Source organism: Grampus griseus (assembly GCF_964374135.1).
Source record: "Grampus griseus genome assembly, chromosome: 3".
Classification (NCBI taxonomy): Eukaryota; Metazoa; Chordata; class Mammalia; order Artiodactyla; family Delphinidae; genus Grampus; species Grampus griseus.
Window position 1 is genome coordinate 129068812 of NC_139019.1, and position 26658 is coordinate 129095469.

Here is a 26658-nt window from a genome sequence, read left to right on the forward strand (position 1 = left end):
AACAAATGCAAACAGGTTTCTAATTCTGTGGAGATGGTGGTGGCTAGACGGCTTTGTGTGGATCCCAAAGGTTCCAGGGAGCATTACAAAAGGTGAGTATTCCTGGGCATATATCCAGACAAAACTCGAATCCAAAAAGATACGTGCACCTCTATGTTCAGAGCAGCATGATTCACAATAGCCAAGGCATGGAAGCAACCTAAATGTCCATCAACAGATGAATGGATAAAGAAGACGTGGCACATATATACAATGGAATATTACTGAGCCATAAAAAGGAAGGAAATAATGCCATTTGCAGCAACATGGATGCAACTAGAGATGATCATACTAAGCGAAGTAAGTCAGGAAGAGAAAGACAAATATCATATGATATCACTTATATGCAGAATCTAAACAATGACACAAATGAACCTATCTATGAAATAGAAAAAGACTCACAGACATAGAGAATGGAGTTGTGGTTGCCAAGGGGGAGGGGGAGGGGGTTGGGGGAGGGATGGAGTGGGAGGTTGGGATTAGCAGACATAAGCTTTTATATATAGAACGGATAAACAACAAGGTCCTACTGTACAGCACAGTGAAATACACTCAGTATCCTGTGATAAACCATAATGGAAAAGAATATAAAAAAAGAATGGGGGCTTCCCTGGTGGCACAGTGGTTGAGAATCTGCCTGCCAATGCAGGGGACATGGGTTCGAGCCCTGGTCTGGGAAGATCCCACATGCCGCGAAGCAACTAGGCCCATGAGCCACAACTACTGAGCCTGCAGGTCTCGAGCCTGTGCTCCGCAACAAAAGAGGCCGCGATAGTGAGAGGCCCGCGCACCGCGATGAAGAGTGGCCCCCGCTTGCCGCAACTAGAGAAAGCCCTCACACAGAAACGAAGACCCAACACAGCCAAAAATAAATAAAGATTTTTTTAAAAAAAGAATGTATATATATGTATAACTGAATCACTTTGCTGTACAGCAGAAATTAATACATTGTAAATCAACTATACCTCAATAAAAATCAATTGATCAATCAACCAAAATAGTTCCAAAGACAAAAAAAAAAAGAAAGGTGAGTGTTGGCTGTGATCCAACCTCATGAACCGTCACGGGGTGAGGAAGTCCATGTCCATCTATGGACGAATCAGAAGTTGGTTTAAGAGGGAATGCTCTGCAGTGGCTGCAGTGCTGGACAGGAAATATGAAGCCCTGGGTCCTAGTCCCAGCTCTGCCAGTGCCTCACTTGTGTGACCATGGGCAAGTCCCTTTACATCTCTTACCTGCAGTTCTTTCATCTGCCACATGGGGGCATTCATCCCTCTCCCATCCACTTCACAGAGCTATGAATCAAGTTCAAGTATGATAAAGGTCCAACAAGCCACATAAATTGTGGCCAATTCTGGAGGAACATAAGGGTTTCCTTGATCACCTAGGGAGTTTGGGGAAGAGCTATGCCAAGTTATGAGACCAATAAAATTCAGGTGACTAGGCAGACCTTTAAGGGGTTCAGATTACAGCTGTGCCATCCCTACTAAGAAAAGTGATGCTTTGCCCTGTGACCCCCTGGGGGAATCATCATCATCATAAAAATAACGTCTTCTGTTTCAACAGCACTTTTCAAAGTACCTTCCCCTCTACCATTTTAGTTTCGATAGCTTGTCTCCATTAAAGGAAAAGAATGGACTAAGAGTTTTTCTAGGTCTGAAAGTTTTGGTTTCTCACCATGAAGTAGGGTTAGTCTCACCCATTAAACAGAAGTGGAAGACTGAGGCCCAGCTAGACAGGCAGTTTGCCAAGGCTGTGGGGCTGTAAGTGAAGGGCTGCCTCTGGGACGGAGCTGGGAAAATACAGAGTTCTTAGGTAGAGGCCCAGCTTTGCCTGTGCCAGGTCTGAACTGAAGGAGGGGGTTCCTTCACACTCAAGTTCCATACTACAAATTGAATACAAATGAAGCATTGGAATCATGTCCCATTTTGAAGAGCCTATTCCCCAGCCCTCCAGTTCTTCCACAATGACAGTTATTCTGCTGGCTGTGAAGCAGAAGAATTTTTCTATGCTATCTTCATTAAGTAGGCAGGGATGTAGGGAATACCATGCAGGGTAAGCTCCTCTCAACATCCAGCAAATAAATACTAAAGAACAGGAAAAAGGACCCGTAAGCTTGGACCTTTCTTGGGAGGCCTTTGAGCTTCAACAGAGGATCCCCAAGTTGGGATACTTCAGCTGGGTTGCCATCCTGAACACACAGTTTGAAACCATGACTCCAGACATCCTGAACCACAGCAGGTTAGAATTCTCCTGGCCCTGAAAATGATTCCTGGGCTCTAGAATCTAATGTGAATGTAACCATCAGGTTCTAAAAGAGGTGGCATCTGTGCATTCGCTTGTTCCTGAGGCTAACTCTGCGCTGGGTGCTAGAGATCCAACATGGCACGTCTCACAGTGCGTGTGGTCTAGGGGTACACCTGACAGTCAATCACACAAACAGATGTCAGACGCCAGCTGCAATGTGAGCTGCACGGGGCTCTGAGAGTCATGTGCTTGGATGCTGAAAGAGTGATGACTAGGATGAGGGCTGAAGGATGAACAGGGCTGATGGACTGATCACGGGAAAGAGCAGCATGTGGTAAGGGTGAGAGCCTTCTGAGTATAAAGGGTCAGACAAATTCCAGAGGGACCAGAGTTACAGAATCCACGTTGTGGGACAGCACTGGAGAGCGGGCCAAGGAGTTGAATCTTATTCCAAGGGTAAGAGGAGGGCCTTGATGGGTTTTAAGCAACAAAGAAACAAGATGTAATCAACGTTTTCCAAAAGATCATGCAGGCTCCCTTGTCGAGAACTAATTCGGCAGAGGAATGGGAGGATGGGGGGTAGGGGGGTTGAATGGAGGCAAGAAGTCCAGGTCAGATGCCACTGTGATCATCCAGATTTGGAAAAGCAGCAGCATCCTCACACGGGCCTGGACACTTGTATCTGCTGTCTCTTAAGGTGAACAGAGCACTGGACTAGTTATCAGAAGACCGGTGTGATCTTGAGTATAACTGTGTATTACTCCTGGGGCACTGGGAAAATGATTTTGCCTCTATGTACCACATCTTGCTTGACTTACCAATGGAAGCCATGCATCCTGATCTACTTATGTACGATTTCCAATCACACAGTCTCGGAGATGGGAGGAGTGTTAAGAGGAAGCAGTTGGTCTCTGGTCCCACGTGATGCTTGGCCTTTCCTCTGTCTGGCTTATTATTGTGTCCCCAGCGCTTAGTACCCTGGAGGACCAAGGGCAGGCACCAAGTACAACATTGCTATAAATAGTTTATCACTTGAACATCTTCAGAAATAGGGACACTCACTCTCATCCCCAGGAGAGCCACTGTTGTACTACCCTGCCCATCAAAAGTATCTTCCTCCTATTTAGATAGCATCCGTTTCCTGCAACTTCTGCCAGATGCGCCTCACTCAGGTCACAAGGCACAAGCCTCACATCAGACCTTCAGTGAACATCTCTCTCCAAGCCTTTTCTTCCTGTAGAGTCTCCCCTCTTCCTGAAGCTGTTCTTCAAAGGACATCGTTTTGTTGCACTCTCCTGCTCTCATCCCTTTGAACAAGTCTCTTATTTCCCCCTTCCTGTGAAGCATCTAGGAACAGTGTTTTCTATATAGCAAGCGATAACAAGTATTCGTTGGATTTCTTGGGGTGAGCACTGTCTGCCTGAAGTGAAAAGGAGTCTCTCAGAAACCAAAACAAAGTAGAACAGACAGGAACATGGGAATAACACACAGAGGGCTGACAAAGTCTCAACAATCAAGCAAGCCAGCAGGCCTGGGTGTTGCTCCCAAGTCAGTAGGATCTGGGACTCTTGAGTTTCCTTATCCATAGAGCTCACGGTTTGGACTGGTGATTGCTCTCGATGTTAAGCATGAGGTTCTAGTTAAGCGTTGTCACCTCTGAGCTTGAGGCTGTCGGAGCACATGTTATAAAGGGCTTAAGGGCACAGCAGCTCCAGGATGACACTTCCTTAATAAACCGAGCAGCATGGAAGGAGTAATGGAATGCAAATAACTTTATCACTATCTGATTGAGTATGGCTCGATGCCATGTCTAGCCACCACATAAAATCACCCCATATAGTATCTACATCATTGGTAACATCTTTGGGAAGCCCCGGACTTGAAGTCTCCTAGCCAAATCCAAACAATCACAGTGGAACTCTTGGCTGGTCACGTTTCTCTTCACAGTTTTGGGCGTAAGAGAGAACAGGACCCAAAAATCAAGGATAAGTTTCTTGTCTCACATTTGATTGTCATATTTGCCATTTTGATCCAGATCAGACTATCCTTTGTCTTTTATTTCAGCCAAATTCTCTTTCTCTTTGATAAGGAGGAGAACCGTGCCTGCACTCAACAGTGACATTCCCCAAGGTGGCTGGACGGAGTGCTACTGTTGTCTTTATTTGCAAAATGTTCTCCCTTCCCTTCCTTCTAATCCATCATTTTGGCGGCCTTTGCCAGCCGGGAGGGCAGTGGCGAGAAGGCAGTCTGGAAACATTTCTGGACATAATCAAATGTGTGCGACATCTGTGTAAATGCATTGCGTTTATATATGTACGCACATACATTTCTGGACATAATCAAATGTGTGCGACATCTGTGTAAATGCATTGCGTCTATATATGTGTGCACATACATTTGGCATATATGCAACTGCTTGTAACAGGATGTTTATACATGTTTGTGATTTTTGCGGGCAAATGTTGACATATCTGTGTCTTTGCTGGCATGTGTCTCGTGTCTCGATGTGTATGTATGTGTGAGAGTGAGCGTGAAGATGTACCTGCAGGGCAGTCTCACCCATGAAGGATGGCAACCCCACAGATCCTTATCCACAGTAAGGAAGGAAAATGCACAGGAGACTCTGACGTTTGGATTCTCACACCCTGCTGACAGAAGAGAAGGGTGCAAGAGGGCTTGACAGCTCTGCTGATGGGCTGGGGCTGGCCCTCGGCCCCTCCCCACAGTCTTCTGTAATTGATTCTGTGCTTCTGACACCTCTTCCCTTTGGGCTGCAGGTCCCTGTCCGGCCGCATCGTTGGCGGCGTCTGGTGGTTCTTCACCTTGATCATCATCTCCTCCTACACAGCCAACCTGGCCGCCTTCCTGACCGTGGAGAGGATGGTATCTCCCATTGAGAGTGCCGAGGACCTAGCGAAGCAGACAGAAATCGCTTACGGGACCCTAGAAGCGGGATCCACGAAGGAGTTCTTCAGGGTAGGGACATCCCTTGTCCCAGGGCACTTCCACAAAAGGGAACCACTACTGTCAGTAAAATATCCTTCTCATTAGCATGAGATTATAGGCAACTGCTTAACTGAGCGTAAGTCAGGGAAACAGACATTTCTCAGCTTTCTACGGATCCCTGAGAAAACTTCATTTCTGCATTCGTGGAAACTTCAAAGCTCTTGCATTGAATTAGACCCTTTATGTATACCAGTCTGTGCCAAGTTCTCCGAGGGCTGCAAAGGATATGACATATAATTCCCTTCCTGCTCCTATAAGGACCTTCAGCCTTATTAGTAATTGATTAGGAACAGCGAGGAACAAGGTCCCAACCTGATGCCCTTTGTGTCCCCTCCTTGGAGACTTTGATGAATGAGGAGATGTTATATGGGAAGTAATGACTGGAATAGGCAGTCTATTAAATAGTGCCAGGAGATACAGAAAATGTGAAGTGGGAGTGGAGGTGGTGGAGATGTCTTGTGGCTAGAGGCAAAATGAGGAAAATAATGTCGACCTTCAAGAGTCATTATGAGATGAAAAGAGGTGGACATCTAAAATACAAGGAAACAAAGAACAATGAATGGGGGCTCCATTTCCCATTAGGGCTTCGGAGGGTGTAGGCAATTGAAAGCCATCCTGAAGGAGGGGTAGGGAGGGATTGCGGCCACAAAGGATAGACCTGTAAACATCTCTAGACATCATGAAACCAAGTTAGATCAGGGTACGCTAATTACATTCTAGGCAAAAGGAGCAACTTGAACAAATGCTCCAAAGCAAGAAAACCTGTAGTTCCCTGGACTTTGGAAATGTTTAGCACAGGGAGTTACCATATGTTAATCAAATAAAAATAATAAACAATTGCTACCACTTCCTCAGCACATACTATGAACTGGGCCCTGTGCTAAGAAGCACACATTTCATGACTTATTTCATCTCATCAGAGGCAAGTTGGGGATTTGTTATCCCCATTTTACAAAGGAAGCTCAGAGAGGTAAAAGTAATTGCCCAAGGTCACACAGCCAATAAGGAGGAGGAGGAGAATACAGAGCTAGCCTCTGCATCGCCTCGGGCAAGAGGGTGGGGATCCTATGCAGACCCACTGGGTTCTCACTGCAACTTCATGGAGCAAACCCCAGACTCTGAGTGAACCCACAGGGTGCTGTGCACAGCCTCTTGATCGTGGGCTCTGCGTTCTGTATGACAGGCAGAAGAGGGACCAAAGTCCTAACCATGGCTGATGGAGGTTCCAAGACTAAAATCATTCATTTTCAACATAGTGGAGCAAGAAGGTAACTTAGGGGTCACTTGGTCAGAGTCGTCATTTTAGAAAGAAACATGACTTGCTTAGGCTAACCCAACCAGTTAGTAGAAAAAGCACTTGTAATCTTGTTACAATTCTCTGACATCTTTAGCCTGCAACCAGAGTATGAAGGAGATGCCCGATATCTGTCCATAAAGCCAGTTCTATGCCCCAGGCCCTGCTGATGCAGTCGGGGAACCACCCAATCTGTCCACTCATTATATACCCATGATCTCCACCCCGGTACATTCGCATGTTACAGCCCCCGAAGCCTCTTCCCATCCATGGTCTCCTTTATGTTTCACCCGTGACCTAAGGCAGAACAGGGGTTGTGTGTCCACGTTGCAGGCAAGAATTTGAGATGCAGGGAATTCATGATGCAAGTGTCCGGGAGGGGTACAAAATCTGAATTTCCTCATTCCGACCCAAATATTCTTGCACTGAACCACACTGTCCTAATGGATGGTGTCATTAATAATTTTTTTTTAAAGATCGCTCAAGTTACTAGATAGGCCCATAGACAAATCCAGTCTAACCCTCCACTCTTGTAGTTGGGGAAAGTGAGGTCCAAAGAAGAAAATGTGCATGTCCTAGCTAATTCAGAGGCACAGCTAAGACTTAAGACTTCCACGTTCTGTTAATAACTATGAAAATACACATATTACTAGCTCTCATCCAGAGCACTGTGCTAGGCATTTAGAACCAAGGCAGTGCATATTCGACAAGCTCTGTGCCCTAGCCAGGCTTACTTCATTACACTAGGCAAATAGGTTGTATCAACAGTTCACTCTGATTGGTCAAGAGTGCTTACCTGGAGTTCTATGTTAAGAGGGATTCTGAGGTCCCATCGGGCTCAGTATGAAAGAATTCTTTAATTGCTATCAATGTCTGCCATGTATATAGGAAGGGAAACTGGTACCAAGCCAAACATGTATTGGGCATTTCTACCCTGAAGTCCAACCAGAAGAAAAGTCATAATTATTAGTAGTAATTGCACCACTTACGGAACACCTGCTACGTGCCAGGCACTGGGGTATGCCCTTTACCACTTTAAAGTGTTCTATCCTCATATAATCTCCATGGCGACACTGTGTAGTGAGTCCATATTATCGCCATTGTCAGGAGAGAAATACTGAGGCTCAGAAAGGTTATGTTACTTGCCCAGAGTCCTGCAGCCACTGAAACATAAAGCAGAAAACGAGGGAGACAGCTAGTCGTAGTGTAAAGGTACTAGGGGTGCAATCAGGAGATGAGGTTTTACTCCTCCTGGCCCTGCCACTAACAAGCTACATGACTTGGACAGTTCATTGCCACATTGTGGGCCTCGGTTTCTTCACCTGTAAAAAAAAAAAAAAAAAAAAAAAGAGTGCTGCTGACCCGATGTGTCCTGTGAGCCCTTCCATTTCTGTGACGCTGACCTTGAGAATTATCCCACCAGGACCTTGGTGGGTGGGGAGACAAGGTCACCTACCACCCCCATAAGGCAGAAGGAGGGAATAGGGCAACAAGAATTCTACTTCTGAACAGTCTGGCTTTTCATCCCCGTGGCAGCCCAGAGCTTCTCGGCAGCCCCAACCCAGAGTCACTTAATCCTCCACCGACAGTTTAATTAAGATGTGTGAAGGGCTGTGGGAGCTGCGGATGAGGAGAGAGATCCAAGAACAAATACCCCAAGCCTGTTTCCAATCCTCCCTGCCACTCGCATTGCCTTCGCATTCCTGGAGATGACATTTTCCTGATAGTTCTACTCTGAGCGACTGTGAGTGCAGCCTTGGCATTGGGGGCACTGGGGTGAGGCTGAGGGGACATATTAATTTTCTGCATACTGTGGCCCAGAGCGCTCTGCAGCTCTGCCTGTCAGCAGCCCAGTGTTCCCCCGCTGTGAGCATCCTGCCAGGTCACATTGCATCTTGCAATTGCCCTGCTGCGTGTCTTGCTGGTTTTGTGCCTAGAAGATGATCCGCAAATCTGGTCACAGCTGAATTTATCTATTTCCCTGTTTCCTGTGAGAGAATATTCAATACGTTGTGGATGCTACGATTGGTCTCGGATATTTCTTTTCCTAACTTTGATAATCCTCCCTCCCTTTTCTCCTTTCTTTTTTTTTTTTTCCTCACCTGGACACTGTTGCTTGAATGATAAATATTCACGTAAAGAACCAAATATTTCAAGCTAGCAAGGAACGTAAAGGTTACCATGTCCAAACTCCTTATAGAACAAATGAGGAAAGTTAGCAATACAACCAAGACTATCACCCAGGGTTCCTCACCCCCAGGCCAGTGTCCTTCCCAGATTGTAAACCATCTAGTGAAACAAATCATCTCATCTATCTAATTATAGACTATCTTACAATTCACTCTACCGAACGCTTCCCTGACATTGTCAGTAACGATCTCCATTCATTTTTCCTTGAGACCTAGAGTTTTTCTGGGTTCAAATATCTTTATTGGCTCAAGCAACAAGCTAACTGCCTATCAATATTTTGCCAACGCTTGTTGATATCAAGAAAATAAACCTGATATTGTGTGCAAAGAATAATGACATATTGCATGTATAACGATAATTTTATACTAAAGAAATCTGTAATCTATATATCAACCACTAGATTACATAGGTGGCCTAACTCTAGTAGTAACTGTCTTTAAAAAAATAGTCCCTTACATGAGTTTAACACTTGTCCATTTACAAAGCATTTTCAAAAGCCAGATACCAGTAGCCCTAAAATACATCTACCTGTTGGGGAAAGGATGCTTTTTAGGAAGAGCATCACATGTGAGAGGGTGGATTTGTGGTCCTAGACCATGGGCCCTCACTAAGAACCTACTAGATAGATGCAAGGTTAGACTCTGTGCAGGAACCACAGAAGGGAAGACGTCCCCTACCCTCAGGTAGTGTTCACAAACTTGAGACCTAAGCCCAAGTGTGAATGGCTCTCAGTCCTAAAAGTCTAGCTTGGACATGCAGTGAGTGCCTGGACAATGTGTCCTAGAGGAACATCAATCCTCACAATATTCCTTCTAAAGTGAGGGCCACACAGGCCATACAGATGAATCACCTCGGGAACTTCTGAAAAAGATTTATTCTAGGCTCCATCCAACACCTGCTGCATCAGAATCTCTAGGTTTAGAGCCAGGGGGTCTGCAGATTTACAGTCTCTATACATGATTCTGGTGCCCACTAGAGTTTGAGAACTACTGTCCTTGGCACCGAGATAGTCTCAGAATACACAGGATTTGTTCTGATCTGTGAGATGCTGAGTAGGATGTGGCTGGAGAGAACCAACATATCCAGGGGAGTGAACAAATGAGGCAAAGTCACAAAGGAAGGAAGGCCCAAGATGAGTTCAGGAGGAAATGAGGAAAGCAGCTTGGCTGGAGGTAGAGGCTTTTGAAATGTAAGCAGAAGACAGTATTAAGTCCCAAGTTATTAACTTTATCAGACAACAATTTGCATTCTGAGGGCCAGTCTTGCAATACGGGATGACTGGAACTTGGCGCCTATGATCTATTAGAAATTCTTTAGTGTTGTCCTTTAACGATGAAATCAGACTCCACCTATATCGTCAGCTCTCCACTTCTTCAGGGCTCTGTGAATATGACCTTATTGAACAACAGATAGGTCCTCTGATGTCTTGAAAAGTCAGACAGAGCCCCAGTTTCTTAACTCTCCCCATATTTAAGAGGGCTGTAACTATCAGCAGTAATTAAAAGATTCTGAGTTCTCCTATTCATTCTGTATTTGCAAGGTATTTGTACTTTGAAGCCTACTGGTACTAATTAGAGCCTCTTATTTTGCAATCACCGATAATTTGTTTCTTCCTGAGCTAATCTCGCTCATGAATGTGTGATCAAGCCACACCTGGCTCTTCATTATTGTGTGTGGGCCGACCTCCATGCCACCACGCACAGCCAGCGCTTAATTCCAGCTTCGTTCCTGTCCCCTGCCAGAGGTCTAAAATCGCCGTGTTTGAGAAGATGTGGACGTACATGAAGTCAGCAGAACCATCTGTGTTTGTGCGGACCACGGAGGAGGGGATGATCCGAGTAAGGAAATCCAAAGGCAAATACGCCTACCTTCTAGAGTCCACCATGAATGAGTATATTGAGCAGCGGAAACCCTGTGACACCATGAAAGTGGGAGGTAACTTGGATTCCAAAGGCTATGGCATTGCGACGCCCAAGGGGTCCGCCCTAAGGTAAGTAGCCAAGATCTGCTTCCTTGGTACTCCCTCTCCCCTCCCTACCTCAGAAAGGAAGCTGCTGTGCCTGCCACATGGCTCCAGGGCCACAGTGGGAGCTGTCAAGAGGTCTCTTCTTAGACACCTGTGGGCCTGGGAGATTCCAGCCACCCAAGATCTTCAGCCCTGAGGTTGGAAATTGACCCGGTGGCCTCAGCTTGCTCTGATTGTTGCTGCCCATGTGTCCCCTTCCCACGCCTCGCCTTACCCCTCCAAGTGGTAAACACTGATGAACCTTGTGTTTCTGTTGTGTGATCTGTAACACACCATCCTTTACCAGACACCTCCACATCCTACTAGGCCACGAACAGGGCTCTCCAGCAACCTGGATTCTTTGACAGAAGGTGGTTTGTAATGTTTGTCTCCAAAGAAGCAAGTACATGGTCCAAATGAAAAATCAAGTCATTTGAGTCCTGAGATTCTAGCTGTGGAAATCAAAACAGCACCGACCGAGTGGTAGCACCCATTCTTTCCTAGATGCTGATGTCTTTAGCAAGAAACAGGTATTTAAGTAAAGAAGCAAAGTGGACTTTATTTTCACATAAAGAAGCTCTGGTATACATTCCAAACAGCTAAGGCAGAGTCCTGTAAAAGTAAAGTCAAAACACCTAGATTTAACTCTGGGATTTACTACTGACTGTCTTACAAAAGGTGAGACATATCATCTCCCGACCTTCAGTATCCTCATCTATAAGGAGAGGATAACCATCTCATCCTTTCCTAGGTCCAAAGTGGTTTTAAGTTCAAATGGGATAATCTATATAGAAGGTAAATGAAAGCAATAGTGTAACGTCACCTGTAAGGCACTGTGTCAATTACAGAGTGATTAAATCACTTTAGGGAAGGGTAGCATTCAAGGAAAGGTGAGACTGTTTTAAAAGGTTGTAAAAAGATGGAGAGAGGTTCCTAACCCATTTTGACATGACATCCAGAGCCAACGCTGCCTCCACTTCATTCATTTATTCCAATAATATTGATCCCTACAACCTTCTAGGCACTAGGCTAGGAGCTGCAGCTGCAGTTTGGGGGTAAGACATACATAGTCCGGGTCCCATGGAACTACATTCTTGCAGGGAAGAAAGGCATTGAACAGATGATTATTGCTTAATGGTTCATGACAATTATGATAGTCTATAAAAGGGGACCCAGAGGACACCTACTTCCAGCAATTTGGCAGAATAAAACCCCCACTATTAAACACCTAGATATGCTGGAGAAAGATATAACAAATACACTTTTAAATGCAAGTTAAGAAATCTCTAGGTCAAAAAGGGAAAAGGAAACCAAAACCATAGTAAAAAGCATAAACTAATTATTCTGGGTCTGCCCTAAGCAAGGCAAAGTTATAAATTATGTGACAACATACATGAGCAAGAATCAGAAGTACAAGTAAGAACATAAAAGCAATCAAAAATACTTTTAAAAGAAAAAAACACTATCATAAAAGATAAGATGTATTTGGAAAAGTATCAATTAGAACTTACAGAGGTGAAAAAAATGTAGTCATTAATATAAAATCTCAATTTTAAAAGAGTTAAACAGCAAATCAGAGTTGAAGAGAAAATTAGTGCACTAGAAAAAAATAGGAGACGATTCCCTAGAATATCACACAGAGAGATAAAAAGATAGAAAATATACCAAAGAGGCTAAGAGACATGAGACAGAAAAAAATGCCAGGTGCGTCTTCTTTAAGTTCCACATGGAGACAAGAGAGGATGAAGTAGAGGTAATATATGAAGGGAATTTTCCAAAATTTATGGATAACATAAATACTCAGTTTCAAAAATTATGAGTCCCAAGCAGGATAAACAAATGAAAATCAGCAGCTGATTCAACTGAAACTGCAGAACAATAAAGACACAGAGAAGATCTCAAATACACCCAGAGATAACAAGGTCCAACTGGTGTGCAGGGTAGGTAGGATGTGGCTGAGAAGACTTTTCCAAGGATGCTTTTTTTCCAAGCTGAAATATGACAGATTAACAGGAGCTAACTAAGTATAGTGAGGGGAGAGGAAGAGAAGAACAGTCCAGGCAGAGGGAACAGAACGTGCAGAGACTCTAACTAAAAGAAGCTAAGTACTCCTGGAGCACGGGTAATAAAGAGGAGAAAAAGTTAAGCTACGATTGGAGAATAATGAAATGCAGACAGATTTTGTAAAGGATTTTTGTCCTTATTTGAAGAGCAATGAAAATACATTGAAGAATTGTAAGCAACTGTCCAAATATCAGGAAATAACGATATCTGTAGGAGTGTAAAAATAATTGTATGTGACCTAATAAAGGGAAACCAAATGGCCCAGTATTTATTAATCATGCATTTTTGTCTGCAAGAACTTAAAAATCTCTTTGTACAAGTTTAGGCAAAGTTCAAAGGGGATTCAGAGGCTAGTGCTTGGCAAGAAAAGAAACTTTTAGGTACTTATAGAACATCACCCTAGAAAGGCCCAAGGTAGAGAATGAATTCTTATAGGTCCAGGAACACCAATGATGCTGCAGTATTACAATTAATGAAGGCTTTATGGGTCAGGGACATCATTTGATCTAAATATTTAGATGCAAAGTTGGAAAAAAAAAAAAAGGCTACAGAAGGTGACACGATTTGCCCACTCAATACATTACTTCCACCACCCTACCCTATCCATGGGTGCCTGGAACATGGTGACAAACTCAGTAATGTGAACGTAAATCTCCAGTCATCTGGGACTCAAATTACTTCCCACTACGATAAAAGCTACCATTGAGTGACTGCCTACCACATGCCACACGCTGTGCTATGTGCAGTGTTTCATATCCTCTTAATTTCCCTATGAAGTACCATTATCCCCATTTTACAGATGAGGAAACGGTGGCACAGAATTAAGTTACTTGACCAGTTGGACACAGCTAATAAAGGAGCCAGATTTCAAGCCCAGTCAGTCTGACTCCAGAGCCCGTGGATGTACTTACTCTCTGGGCTGGGCATTATGACTGACAACACTGTTAAAGGCAGGACACCGAACTTATGCCAGCTTCCCAGCACCTATTATACTGGGCAAACAATCACCGTCAACTCAAAAATTAAAAATGCAGACTTTTGGAGCCCAGGGCATCCACTCACCACTCTGAAGGCAAAAGATAGTGACAGTGAATGCTCACTTTAATGCCCTTCTTCTTTAATGCACCACTTCTTTGAGCAGTAACACTGCCTTTATGGGTTTTGCATGCTCAAAGATTCTTTCTGGTGTAAATATTGAAAATAGTTCAACTCTATAATAAATAAATACCTAATTCTATTGCTTACATCTCTGTGAGACGTAACAAGTCATTTATTGATTTTGAGAAAGAAAGAGAAAGGGAAAGAGACATGAAAAGGAATATCTTCCAGATAAGATCACAGATGGTTGATGTGCAAGTCAAGAATACCTAAATGGGGCTTCCCTGGTGGTACAGTGGTTGGGAGTCCACCTGCCGATGCGGGGGACACGGGTTCATGCCCCGGTCTGGGAAGATCCCACATGCTGCGAAGCGGCTGGGCCCGTGAGCCATGGCCGCTGAGCCTGTGCATCCGGAGCCTGTGCTCCGCAACAGGAGAGGCCACAACAGTGAGAGGCCCACGTACCGCAAAAAAAAAAAAAGAAAAAAAAAAGAATACCTAAATGGAGCCCACATGGCTCCAGCTCTCTCCCAGTGCTCCTTTCTCTCCATTGGCAACCTTTATGAGAGCCATGGGGCTCCCTGACTCGAAAACAGAAGAGCAACGCTCATCCTAAGAGAGCCTTGGGTTTCTGGCCTGGGAACGTCCCTCTTCGCCTACTTCTCATCTCAGCAATAAAAGGAGTCATTCTAGCAACCAGCAGTGTAGCGGTCCCATGAAACATATCATTGCAAAACGGTTACAGAAAATATGAGTAACCACACATGCACGCCCACAGTCCAGCCCGGCTTCCTTCAGGTCTCTGTCTCACATGCCCCGAATGATGCTGACTCCCCAAGTCATGGTCAAACACCAAAGAGTCATGGCAAGCCAAATGCCACAGACACATGTGCCTGATGCAACAATCTTAGATTCACTGATCTGATCCCAGCAAACCATTCTGCATGACAGAGGTGGAAAATGAGGAGAAGAGTGAAGGGGTAGGACATGATACCTCTGTTCCCCATTGAAAAGGGGCTTAAATGTACTTAAAGAGGATATGGCAGAGGAAATCAATGTTGTCTTCAGATTATTTAGAATTGTAGAAAATACCTTTTCAAAGACCGTCTAGTCATTCACAAAGTTGCAGACTCTTTAGGAGTGTTTTACACTACAGACCTTGCAAACTTCTCTTCTGCCCTGTGAAAGGTGGGGCTTTGGCTGCCCTCACAAGGCAGATGTGCTCCAGACTTAGGGCCAGTGCCCACAGCCAGAAAGGACCTCCCTGGCGGTCCCCTGCACCACTCTCCATAAAGCCAGACCTGACCACACCTGTGGGGCATTCGCTCCCTTCCAGCCTGCCTGGAAAAAGGTCCAGGTTCCTCCACGGCAGATCACCCAGCTCTGCCCCAGAAGGTCAGAGAGCCGATATCTAAGGCCCAAATGTTCCTCTAAAACTTGCCAAGTCTACTTGGCAGAGGCCAGGCTTGTCCCTACAGAGCATTAAAAGGCTGTGGCAGTGACAGAATGGCATTTGTCTCTTCTGCTCTGGAAACAAATACTCAGGAAGCAAGGTGGTTCCGTGCTTGATTTTCCATTTGGACAGGTGGTGTTTCTTTGAAACAGATGCTGTTTGTTGGCCGTCACTGCATGCTTGGGATTGGGTGAGGGGCTGGATTTTGTTTCCGAAGCCCTGAGGTTGTGGATAAAGACCTACGCAGCCAATGCCGGTCACTAGGGAAAGGGAATAGGTAAATCCACTAATTGTGATCTATTGGCCCTTCTGGTGCCAACTCAATGTATCTGCTGGTCTGAACTGAAGTCTCTTGTCTTTATTATGACAAAGACTCCCTTCAGTTAGAGACGATGTATTCAAATTTCCTAACTAAGGGAGCATGACCCCTGTTTTACCCATTCAAGAAGGAATCCACACCAGGTGGGCCTGAGTTAAAATCTCATCTAATGACTCTCCTTCACAAACCATCTATCGGGAGTTTAATGGATTTGCTAAGAGTTATACCCTAATCGGGACATTGGTCAAAGTCTGGTCTTTAACTGTGACTGTGGTTCCGCGGCGTCTTCTCTGGTCCCTGTGATCATGACGTGTTTGTGTTCTGTCACGTGTCTTATCCATGCCAGACGTGTGAGCCAAGGTGACAGGAGGAGCACACTGCAGCCTTCTCCTACAGCTTAGTGGGTGCGGGTCTAAGACCCACTCCCTGGGCTTTGCATGCAGCTTCACAGATTCCTTTCCAAATATGTATCTTCTCCACACACAAAGGACTGTGCGCTGCACTTCAGGGGGCAGTGGTGAGAGGGAAGCGATCCCAGCCCCTCAATGATGCACAGTCAAGCACAGCTCATGAGCCATATTACACAGATACCCGTTATTCTGCTCAGTGCCCTAACAGATCTGGGAACACTCAAGAGCACAGTCCACATCTGAATGGGAGGATTTCCAAAAGTTTCGAGGCCAAGGTGACATCCAAGTTAGGCCCTGGAGAAACTGTGATAGATGAGAAGTAAGGACAGGGAACTCCAGATGGAGGGGACAGAATAACAACAAACACAGCGGTGGGAAATCATAGGGCCTGTTTTCAGGAACAAGAATCCACTTTAACTAGAGAAGGCATTAATAGGTAAGAGCGACTGGCTGTGGTCACAGTGCAAAGGATTTCAAAAGTCGCTCTATTTTTTATCTGATGTCAGTAGAGGTCATGGAAGGCCACTGATGGAGGGACCATGATCAGACAGACTCCCGAAGATGATGCTGGCAGTGGTTTGCGACGAGAACCAGAGAGGAGGCTCACAGGCAGGGAGGTCATTTAAAAAGCCATTGTGGTCATTTTGGTAGGCGATAATGAATGTGGTTACAGATCATAATGAGATGGGGACAGATGGAAGAAGCGGCTCTATGTTTGTCATCAGTCATAGCCTTTACTTTAAGACTTGGCAGTTTGGGAAAGAACTCTGTTATGGGAGCTTTCTGGGACTTCTGTGTTCCTGCTTCAGGACTACCCAGGTACAAAGTGATTCAGGCAAGGACAGAAAATGGGCAGATGTGTCCCCACCTCAACTTCACCTCTGGGGCACCTAGAAGATTGAGGAAGGCATCTCTGGGAGGGGTACAGAATTCCTGGCTCACATGCAAGAACGATAGAGGCTGCCAATTACCTCTACCTTCCTCCTACTGCACTGTATCTTGTCTATATCTATTTTATTTTTTAATCGGACATAAGCTCAAGATTGCTCATCAACAGTTTAGTTTCAATCGTATTCCTACTGAATAGATTTTTCTCCCTTCACACAACCCTAGGCTGGAAAATATCTCCTAAGAACCACTCGTCTGTATTGGCGTCTGGCTAAAAAAGAAGAGGGAGGTCAAGGCCATGACTTAGGAAGAAACGTCACAAGGTTTTACGGGGAGTGGTCTCACTTCCAGGGGTTGAGGGTCTCCTAGCTGCCCACCTCCATCCTGGGACCATGTGACATGATTGTATCTTCAAGGCCGTTGAGAAGGGTTTTCCACTTTTAGGGAATCACCCTGACCCAGAATGTCACTGGGAAACAAATAAGCAAGTGACGTCTTGGTGGTGTTGAATCTATTGCCATAAAAGCACAATATTCCAACTTTAGTATGCATTAAAATCTTCTACGGAAGCTGGTTGAGAATGCCCCTTTCTAGACTCTGATTCCTGAAATTCCTGATTCTGCAGGTCCAGGTAGGGTCCAGAAATGTTCAAGTTCCACAAGTCCGCTCGGTGATTCTGTTAGAGGTGGACAGCAGTCCACTTTGGGAGGCAAGGTTAGACGTCAGGGAAGAGAGATGTACGTGTTTTCTGAGGAAGCAGTGGCTTGGGAAGAAAAGGAAGATAAATATAATGGGAGAATGACAGGGAAACTGCATTGAACAGTGTCAAAATCATGATCCTCGGAGTCAAACTGCCTCAATTCAAGGTCAAGGGCCATTAATTTACCAGCAGTTTGACCTAGTTTCGTGAGTCACTATAACTTTATGAGCCTCTGTTTTCTCTTCTGTAAAATTGGAGTAATAACAATTCACTGCAGTTGCTCTGAGTTTTGATGAAATAACATAAAGTGCTTGTCACAGAGGGTACTCATTAATGTTAATTCTCTACCCCTATCCTCCTCCCATTAGACCTACCAGAACGTCACTTTTGAGCCAAATAACTTATTTTTTTCTTCTTTGTGAAACCAACTGTGTTCATGAGAACACATGAGCCCCACCCTCAGCCCCCTACACTGGCTGCATTAGAAATAAAATGTCTCTCTGAGAACAACTTGTGATCCACCCCCACAGAGAACACACTAAAAAAAAAAAAAAAACACTGATACTTCTTTCTCTCCCTCCCTCCCACCCACCCTATTCCCATAGTATGGTATTGGTGCAGGGCCCACTGCTGAGAATAAATGCAGTATGTCCCAGGGAAATGACAGTCCCTTTCAATTGGTCCTTGCCTCCTGATGGGTAGCCAGGGATGCTTGTTGTCATGGTAACCCCCTGAACTCTGTGACCCAGGTCGGGCCTGATCAGAGACAAAGGTCTCCAAGCAGAAAGGCTGGATTCGCCTGTATCCTCAGAAGAGCTGGAGAGAAAGGAAGAGAGGGAGGGAATCAGGGGATAAAAAGGGAGAGAGAAAAAAAGAAGGGAGGGACAAAGAGGCAATCAGAAAGTGTGTGTGTGTGTGTGTGTGTGTGTGTGTGTGTGTGTGTGTGTGTGTGTGTGTGTGTGTGTGTGTGTGTGTTTGAAAAGAGACTGGAGGTTTGCCAGAGGAGGGCTGCATCAATACAGAAGCTTCTCGGGTCAGGACACGTGGGATGGCTCGGAGAGAGTACCAAGAAAGCCTGCTAGGAGACTGGCGCAGCAACCCCGCGCACAAGCCCGGGCGGGGGATGGGGGCGTGATTTAGCCTTTTAGTGGTGATGCTAAGACCTATTGTTAACATTTCTCAAGCACTGACTCATCCCAGGCACTTCTCTGAAGTATGTGATGCGCACTAGCTTATGTAATCCTAACAACGACCCTGGGAAGGTAATATTGCTTTCATCTTAATTGTACAATTCAGGAAACTGAGGCAGAGAGAGGTTACGGAACTTGCCCAGGGTGACCTGGTGTGGAAACTGGACAGCTGGATTTTCAACCCAGCCAGCCTGACCCCAGGTTGGGATCTTCCCAACCGTGTGAGGCAAGCGTGGACGTAAGGAGGGAAACTATCAGGAAGGGATGATTATTTGGAGGAAAAAGATCATTTATCCTCCCCCCAACACCTACACGCAACTTAGTCCCACCCAATCAATATACAAATAAGAAAAGTGAGGCTCCACGAAGGGAGGTGCCTACACTGCCTGAATCCCTAGGGAATCCTTCCTCCCTTCTGCACTCTTTGCATGGGGGAGGCACACAGTGCAAGGGACAGGGTCACATCACAGGCTGACATCGTGACCCCCTGCCTAACAGCAGAAAGGGGCACACTCGTTGCTTGTTAAGCTTCCCTACCTGCCCATGACAGACTGAAACAAAAACACCCCTAAAGCATTTTATGCTTCCAGAAACTCTGCAGAGCTTTTGATAGAGTTCAACAATGAAAAGCAGACCACTTTAGCCTGACTTTACCATAAGTGTACGGGCGGGGGGCGGGGGGAGGAGTTGTGTATTCATTTCATACCTGCTGTGTACCTACCGTGACGTATGAAATGAATACATATGAAACGAATGCATTCAGCACCCTAGCGATGTCCAATCAGTCATCCCTCTCTCATTTTTTGACTTAGGCATTATCATTTTCCTTCACAGGCGAGGAAGCTAAGATTCAGAGAGGTGATGTTTTGCCCAGGTTCTCAAAGTGACTTGTGGGACAGGGCTTAACTACAAACCCTGATTCCCAAACCCTCCTTTCTTCCACACCTCCACCTCCGTGCTAACAGAGGCATCCTCCCCTGCCTCTGTCAACTTGTAAGGTGGCATCCTGAAAACATCAGGGGAAATGAGACACCAGGTCCATTTGCACTCCACAGCCAAAGCACTCCTTCCTGAAGCACTGGGCTAGGCTGCAGCTCCACGGTGCAAGATTTATTTTGGAGGGTCCTGGCGGCATCCCAAAGACAGACGCGCACTTACTCCTGTTAGGGCTCCGTTTCTACCATGCCTGGTGGAGAAGCTCGTAAATGGCAGAGCAACACGTTAAGGAGAGACAGGAGGAATGTGGAGAGTGCAAGGTGACAAGGATGCATCTGGGGAGATGAACCCCACGGGAAATGAATGGCCTTGACCGCGAGAACAGCAGCCCAGGCGGGCTGTGATTTGCCTGCCCAAGCACTGCGTTCTCCCGCTGATACACGAATTGTATGTTGCTTTAAGAGGCTGATGCTGTCAAAAGTAGCACCTCTTTTCTCTCTGTCTCAACCCCCCCCCCCCCCGCCTCTCTCCCCTCAGCAACTTTTTTCCAGACTTGCCCAGCCTTTTGCCTTTTCTGAGAAGGCAGCTGCTGTTACACAAAGGCAGACCAGGACAGGGAAGGTCTGGATACCTGTCCCAGCTCTGTCACTCAGGGCTCGTGGGTGTGGGAAACAATGTGCTTTGTGTGGATCAGACCCTGTTCAAACCTTGTCTCCCATATTTACAACCCGTGTGATCTTGGGAAAGTAACAATAAGCAGTGTGGACCACCGACTGATCATTGGGGCCCTGAAGTTAGGGCTGAGTATGAATCACGGGCTGCCAGTTAATGACAAAAGGCGCTCAGGCACTTCACCTCCCAAAGCCTTGACTTTCCCAAATATAACAACTGAAGGTAGCACTAACATAAACTTCGGCGGTTGTTAAATGGGATCATATGAATGTGCCACAGTGCCTGGCACACACTAAAGTGACTAAGAAGTGTTGACTGTCATTATTTAATCCCTCTGAGGCTTAGTTTTCTCATCTTCCAAATGGGGATCCTAAAACAGGCTCCCCAGGATTGTCTTGAGAATAAATAAAATCACTTAGGAAGAGCTCATGGTGCATCGGGAGTTCTTGGATGTTAATCCCCTTTGCTCGTCAACTTCCCCTCAACTTGCTGCTTCCCCTCGGCACTCACCATCTATTCTATTAGTTTGGGGATCCATCCAAATAAGTGGTGAGTGCCTTCTCTGGGCCAGACTTCTCTTGGCTTCTTTTCATTGCAGTGGGGCAGAAATTGCAGGATACCAGGGAACAGAAATGTTCAAGTGTATAGCTTTATTCCCTTTACACTCGGTACCACAAACGTTCGGCTAATAGCCACATTGCTTCCATCCATTTGTCCGGAAGTAGAAAGAAAAGGTAGGGGTAGTCCTGAGTTGAGTGCTTGCACGGAAATTCTGGGCCACCTGTTTCAGGAATGTTTTATGAGTGGCCCTGTGGGCTGGGATCATGGCTGGATCATCATATCTAATCAGCATCTCTCTATGGAGAGTAAGGGACAAAGGCCCAGGTGAATCCCTAAGCAAAGGAGCCACTTCCTCCCAACTAGATGGAGGTAGTAAGCCAGCAGTTCTCAAACAAAAGAAAGTCAGGCAGGGAAATTTACATATATTATTCATCCCTCCTCAGCACAGACATCTAGCAGAAGAAGAGCATAATGGCCTCTTAATCATATTCCCTATTCCCATGGGAATGAAATTTATTCCTCTGGAAGAACATTAAAAACAAAAAAAACATAGCACTATTTTTAGTTTTTTAAGGAACCTCCATACTGTTCTCCATAGTGGCTGTGCCAATTTACATTCCCACCAACAGTGCAAGAGGGTTCCCTTTTCTCCACACCCTCTCCAGCATTTATTGTTTCTAGATTTTTGATGATGGCCATTCTGACCGGTATGAGGTGATACCTCATTGTAGTTTTGATTTGCATTTTTCTAACGATTAATGATGTTGAGCATTCTTTCATGTGTTTGTTTGCAGTCTGTATATCTTCTTTGGAGAAATGTCTAATTAGGTCTTCTGCCCATTTTTGGATTGGGTTGTTTGTTTTTTTCTTATTGAGCTGCAGGAGCTGCTTGTAAATCTTGGAGATTAATCCTTTGTCAGTTGCTTCATTTGCAAATATTTTCTCCCATTCTGAGTGTTGTCTTTTGGTCTTGTTTATGGTTTCCTTTGCTGTGCAAAAGCTTTGAAGTTTCATTAGGTCCCATTTGTTTATTTTTGCTTTTATTTCCATTTCTCTAGGAGGTGGGTCAAAAAGGATCTTGCTGTGATTTGTGTCACAGAGTGTTCTGCCTATGTTTTCCTCTAAGAGTTTGATAATGTCTGGCCTTACGTTTGGGTCTTTAATCCATTTAGAGTTTATTTTTGTGTATGGTGTTAGGGAGTGTTCTAATTTCATTCTTTTACATGTAGCTGTCCAGTTTTCCCAGCACCACTTATTGAAGAGGCTGTCTTTTCTCCACTGTATATTCTTGCCTCCCTACCATACAACCCAGCAATCCCACTACTGGGCATATACCCTGAGAAAACCATAATTCAAAAAGAGTCATGTACCAAAATGTTCATTGCAGCTCTATTTACAATAGCCAGGACATGGAAGCAATCTAAGTGTCCATCAACAGATGAATGGATAAAGAAGATGTGGCACATATATACAATGGAATATTACTCACCCATAAAGAGAAACAAAATTGAGTTATTTGTATGTAGTGAGGTGGATGGACCTAGAGTCTGTCATACAGAGTGAAGTTAAGTCAGAAAGAGAAAAATACCGTATGCTAACACATATATATGGAATCTAAAAAGAAAAAAAATATGTCATGAAGAACCTAGGGGCAAGACAGGAACAAAGACGCAGACCTACTAGAGAACAGATTTGAGGATACGGGGAGGGGGAAGGGTAAGCTGGGACAAAGTGAGAGAGCGGCATGTACATATGTACACTACCAAATGTAAAACAGATAGCTTGTGGGAAGCAGCTGCATAGCACAGGGAGGTCAGCTCGGTGCTTTGTGACCACCTAGAGGGGTAGGATAGGGAGGGTGGGAGGGAGGGAGGCGCAAGAAGGAAGAGATATGGGGACATATGTATATGTATAACTGATTCACTTTGTTATAAAGCAGAAACTAACACACCATTATAAGGCAATTATACTCCAATAAAGATGTTTAAAAAAAAATCATAGTACTAGTCAAGCCAGTCTCCTTGAGTCCCATAAACACTGCTTTTCCCCACTCCAGTCTCTTTCCTCTTACTGCTTTTTATTTCTCCCCACCTATAATTCAAGGTACAGTTCAGTAAAGCAAGGGCCAACTGTCCCACAGAACCTAAGAAAAAATTTACTTTGTAGGAAACTCCTATTGATTGCGTATCACATGGACTGATTTCTACCCAGCCAACTTCCATGTATACTGTGACTTTATGAGCAGGTTATCAAGTCAGTTGATGTGTTTGCTCTGCCTACTTCAGAGAACCAGGAAATACTAGTCCTGTTGCATAGACCATATAATACAAATTAAATTAACCAACTCTTAAAGGGACTTAATAGGGCCTTTCGCTGTTACCAGTGATTATCCTAGGAGCAGCGTGAAAGTATATGACCGTGATCATGCAGCTGAACTCTACCAACATCCCCCGTATAGTATCCTCAAAGCACTAAAGTAAGTACTTTTAAGGAAAGCAAAGAGGCAGAAATCATGACAGTGGCACTCCCAAGATTAGATCCCAAAATCTAACGCAGAGACTGCAGCTTACATGCCCCCGGGGGGGCCAGGAAAAGAAAATGAATGAAATGGACCAGGGGAAACCCGTATGTGGTTTCTTCATTTTCAACAGAGGCATGAGGAAACAAAACCACAGTTTAGGGTAAATAATAATTATAGTTAATATTTATTGAGCACTTGCTATATATGACAAGACCCTCTAAATCCGCATATGCATTCCCTAATTCATGTAATCCCCTCACAAAAACCCAATGACGTAGGTATTATTAAGAACCTCATTTTAGGGCTTCCCTGGTGGCGCAGTGGTTGAGAGTCCACCTGCCGATGCAGGGGACATGCGTTTGTGCCCCGGTCCGGGAAGATCCCACATACCGCGGAGCGGCTGGGCCCGTGAGCCATGGCTGCTGGGCCTGCACGTCTGGAGCCTGTGCTCCGCAACGGGAGAGGCCACAACAGTGAGAGGCCCGCATACCGCAAAAAAAAAACACCTCATTTTACAGATAAACAATCAGTGGCACAGAGACGTTAAGTAAATTATCAAAGGTCATACAGGTAGCAGATGGCCAAACCACAATTTGAACCTAGGCAGTCCAGCTTCAGAGCCTGTGCTCTTATCCATTACACTACGCTGTAGATGGAGAAGTGACGGTCTCTGGGGTATCCTAGGACATGGTGGGGACTTAGTGAACGAAAGAGTATATGCCTATCTAGAGGGGATGGCCTCCACTCAGTTCTGGTCTAATATTGCCATATGGGAATATTGCCAGATCTTCTCATTTTTCAAAAGAATCTAGTAATCGTGATTTTTGTGTGAACTACTGAAATTTTTGAGTGCTGTCCCAGTCAAGGGAGAAGGAAAGAAAGGAGATACAACCCAGTAACAACTAACACTAATCCAAAGAAGAGAGGAAGTACCATAAAGACAGACAGATAGATGGACAAATAGATCCACTGACTGAACAATCAATAGGTAAGGCAACGTGGGAAAACCAGGCAGGTAGGGGTTAATACCTTGCCCTTTCCCAGGGTGGAAGTTCTAGCAAGGCCTCTAGCACGAAGCAGCAGTCCCTGAACAGGACCTTGAACCAGTGGGGAGAACATCTACGAGCAAGATGGGGAGAAAAGTATTTCAGGTAAAAGACACAGCAAGCATACAGTACAAGAGTGAAAGAGATGGTAATTCATGCATTCTTTTTCCATCTGTGTTATCACTGTTTTTCTGCAAGGGAATCATTTTCTCATAGAAAATCTCTCATGGAATCTCATTATACAAGATACTTAGGCATAGAGCTGCTAAAGAAAGAGATGAGGGGCTGGAGGTGGAAGTGGAAAGGGGGAGGAGAGAGAGAGAGAGAGAGAGAGAGAGAGAGAGAGACAGAGAGAGAGAGAGACAGAGAGAGAGAAAGAGACAGAGAGAGACAGAGAGAGAGAGAGAGAGACAGAGAGAGAGAGAGAGAGACAGAAAGAGAGAGAGACAGAGAGAGAGAGAGAGCTGGAGACAGGTTCAGGCCCGGGGTGGGGACATGGGAGATCAGAGCGTGCCTTTCTTCCCCAGGCGCCATTCTCTATAACTGGAGGAGATCATTCTCCTACACTATGACCTTTATGTATTTTGAAGTCCACAAGTAAATAATAGTCCTGCTGGTCTGCCCAACATTCTTTTCACATTGACATCTGTCTTCCACTGGCCAGTCCTTAGAACGAGCCCAGCTTTTCTTCTTTTCACTGAACCAGAGGTGGCCAAGATGAGGCCAGTGGCTGGCTCTCATCCTGAATGGTGTTTCCACTCCCTCTGTTAATGGTGGGAAGACTTTCATTCATTCCCTCCGTTATCTTTTGGCAAGCATCTCCGAGGTGTCTGACACAGAGCCATGTGCCTGCTGCTGGCAGATGGTCCTACGTTACGAAACCAGATGTGGTTTACTGTGAGCTGCCACGAACTGGTGATACCTGCATCTCACATTATGGGGTGGCCTGGGGATCAAACGTGCCTTCGAAATGCTTTCTGTCTGTAGAAACCCTGGCTGGAGGGGCCAGACCTCAGGTCCCCATCTGGATCTCTGTGCTGCATTAGGTAATCTTAGCCACAGGACCCTAAAGAAAGTTACAGGGCCAGAAACACATATCACACATGTAAAACTAGTATGCAGTTTCTAGAGGTTCAAGAAACATGCGGTATAACATATATCTTAGAAATTTAAAACCACTCCTTCATTCAGCAAACATGTATCAAACAGCTACTGTGTTAGCTCTCATGCTGGGAGCAGGGCCCCTACCATTAAAGAGATCTCAGTCTAGCTGGAGGAGTAAATGATGGATAATGAAGTCATGAGTCTGCTGTATTTAGATGGCAAGTACAGCAGGAAAGAAAGGAAGGCTAGATCCATTCTGCCTGGGCCATTACAGGAAGCACTGCAGAGAACAACATACATTAGCAGCTTGAAAGATGAATAGGTTCCACAGCGGCAAAGTGGGCTATGCAGAACATGTACCAACCCACAGGGGTATGGCTTTCACGGCACATCCAGTCCAGCCACTTGAATTTGTCTAGAATTAATCTCAAAGCACTTTCACATCTGTCACCTCATTTGATTCTCACAATACAGGCAGCTGGAGCAAGAGAATTATTCCCATTTTACAAGTGGAAAACTCAGGTGCCGTTGTTAGGGTGACCAGCTGTCCTGGTTTGCCCAGCTCTGAGCAGGTTCCCACGATGCGGGACTTTCAGTGCTAAAACCAGGAAAGTCCCGGGCCAACAGGGACTAGGTATAGTTACAGGACTTGTCGGATAACTTGATCAGAGATGACTGAGGGACTCAAATCAGGCCTTCGGACTCTTTCCTCCAACCCCAAGTGGAGAGAGAAGAGAGTGTGCTATATGTGTTTTTGCTCTTTTTTTTTTCTTTTAAACCAATTCCTTCGTGTTATTTTGTAGAGTTAGAAAACAAAGACAAAACCTCTGTGTTCTGACTGACTCACTGCCTGACCAACATTCCTGCTCCTAAGATCACAGAACTGTCTGTCCCTTGGGTACACTCAAGAGGGGA

At 45.2% G+C, this 26658-nt stretch overlaps 1 protein-coding gene across 4 annotated transcripts in view; it reads left to right on the top strand.

The window, feature by feature from the left end:
• GRIA1 (glutamate ionotropic receptor AMPA type subunit 1) overlaps nucleotides 1-26658 on the top strand; it is a gene marked incomplete at both ends in the record, with an annotated part of 312323 nt that overhangs the window by 263323 nt on the left and 22342 nt on the right. For all 4 annotated transcript variants that reach the window (XM_082649856.1, XM_082649855.1, XM_082649857.1 and 1 more), the window contains 2 exons: nucleotides 5064-5262; nucleotides 10519-10766. In XM_082649856.1, the coding sequence (XP_082505982.1) occupies nucleotides 5064-5262; nucleotides 10519-10766 (447 nt within the window). The remainder of the gene's footprint in view (nucleotides 1-5063; nucleotides 5263-10518; nucleotides 10767-26658) is intronic.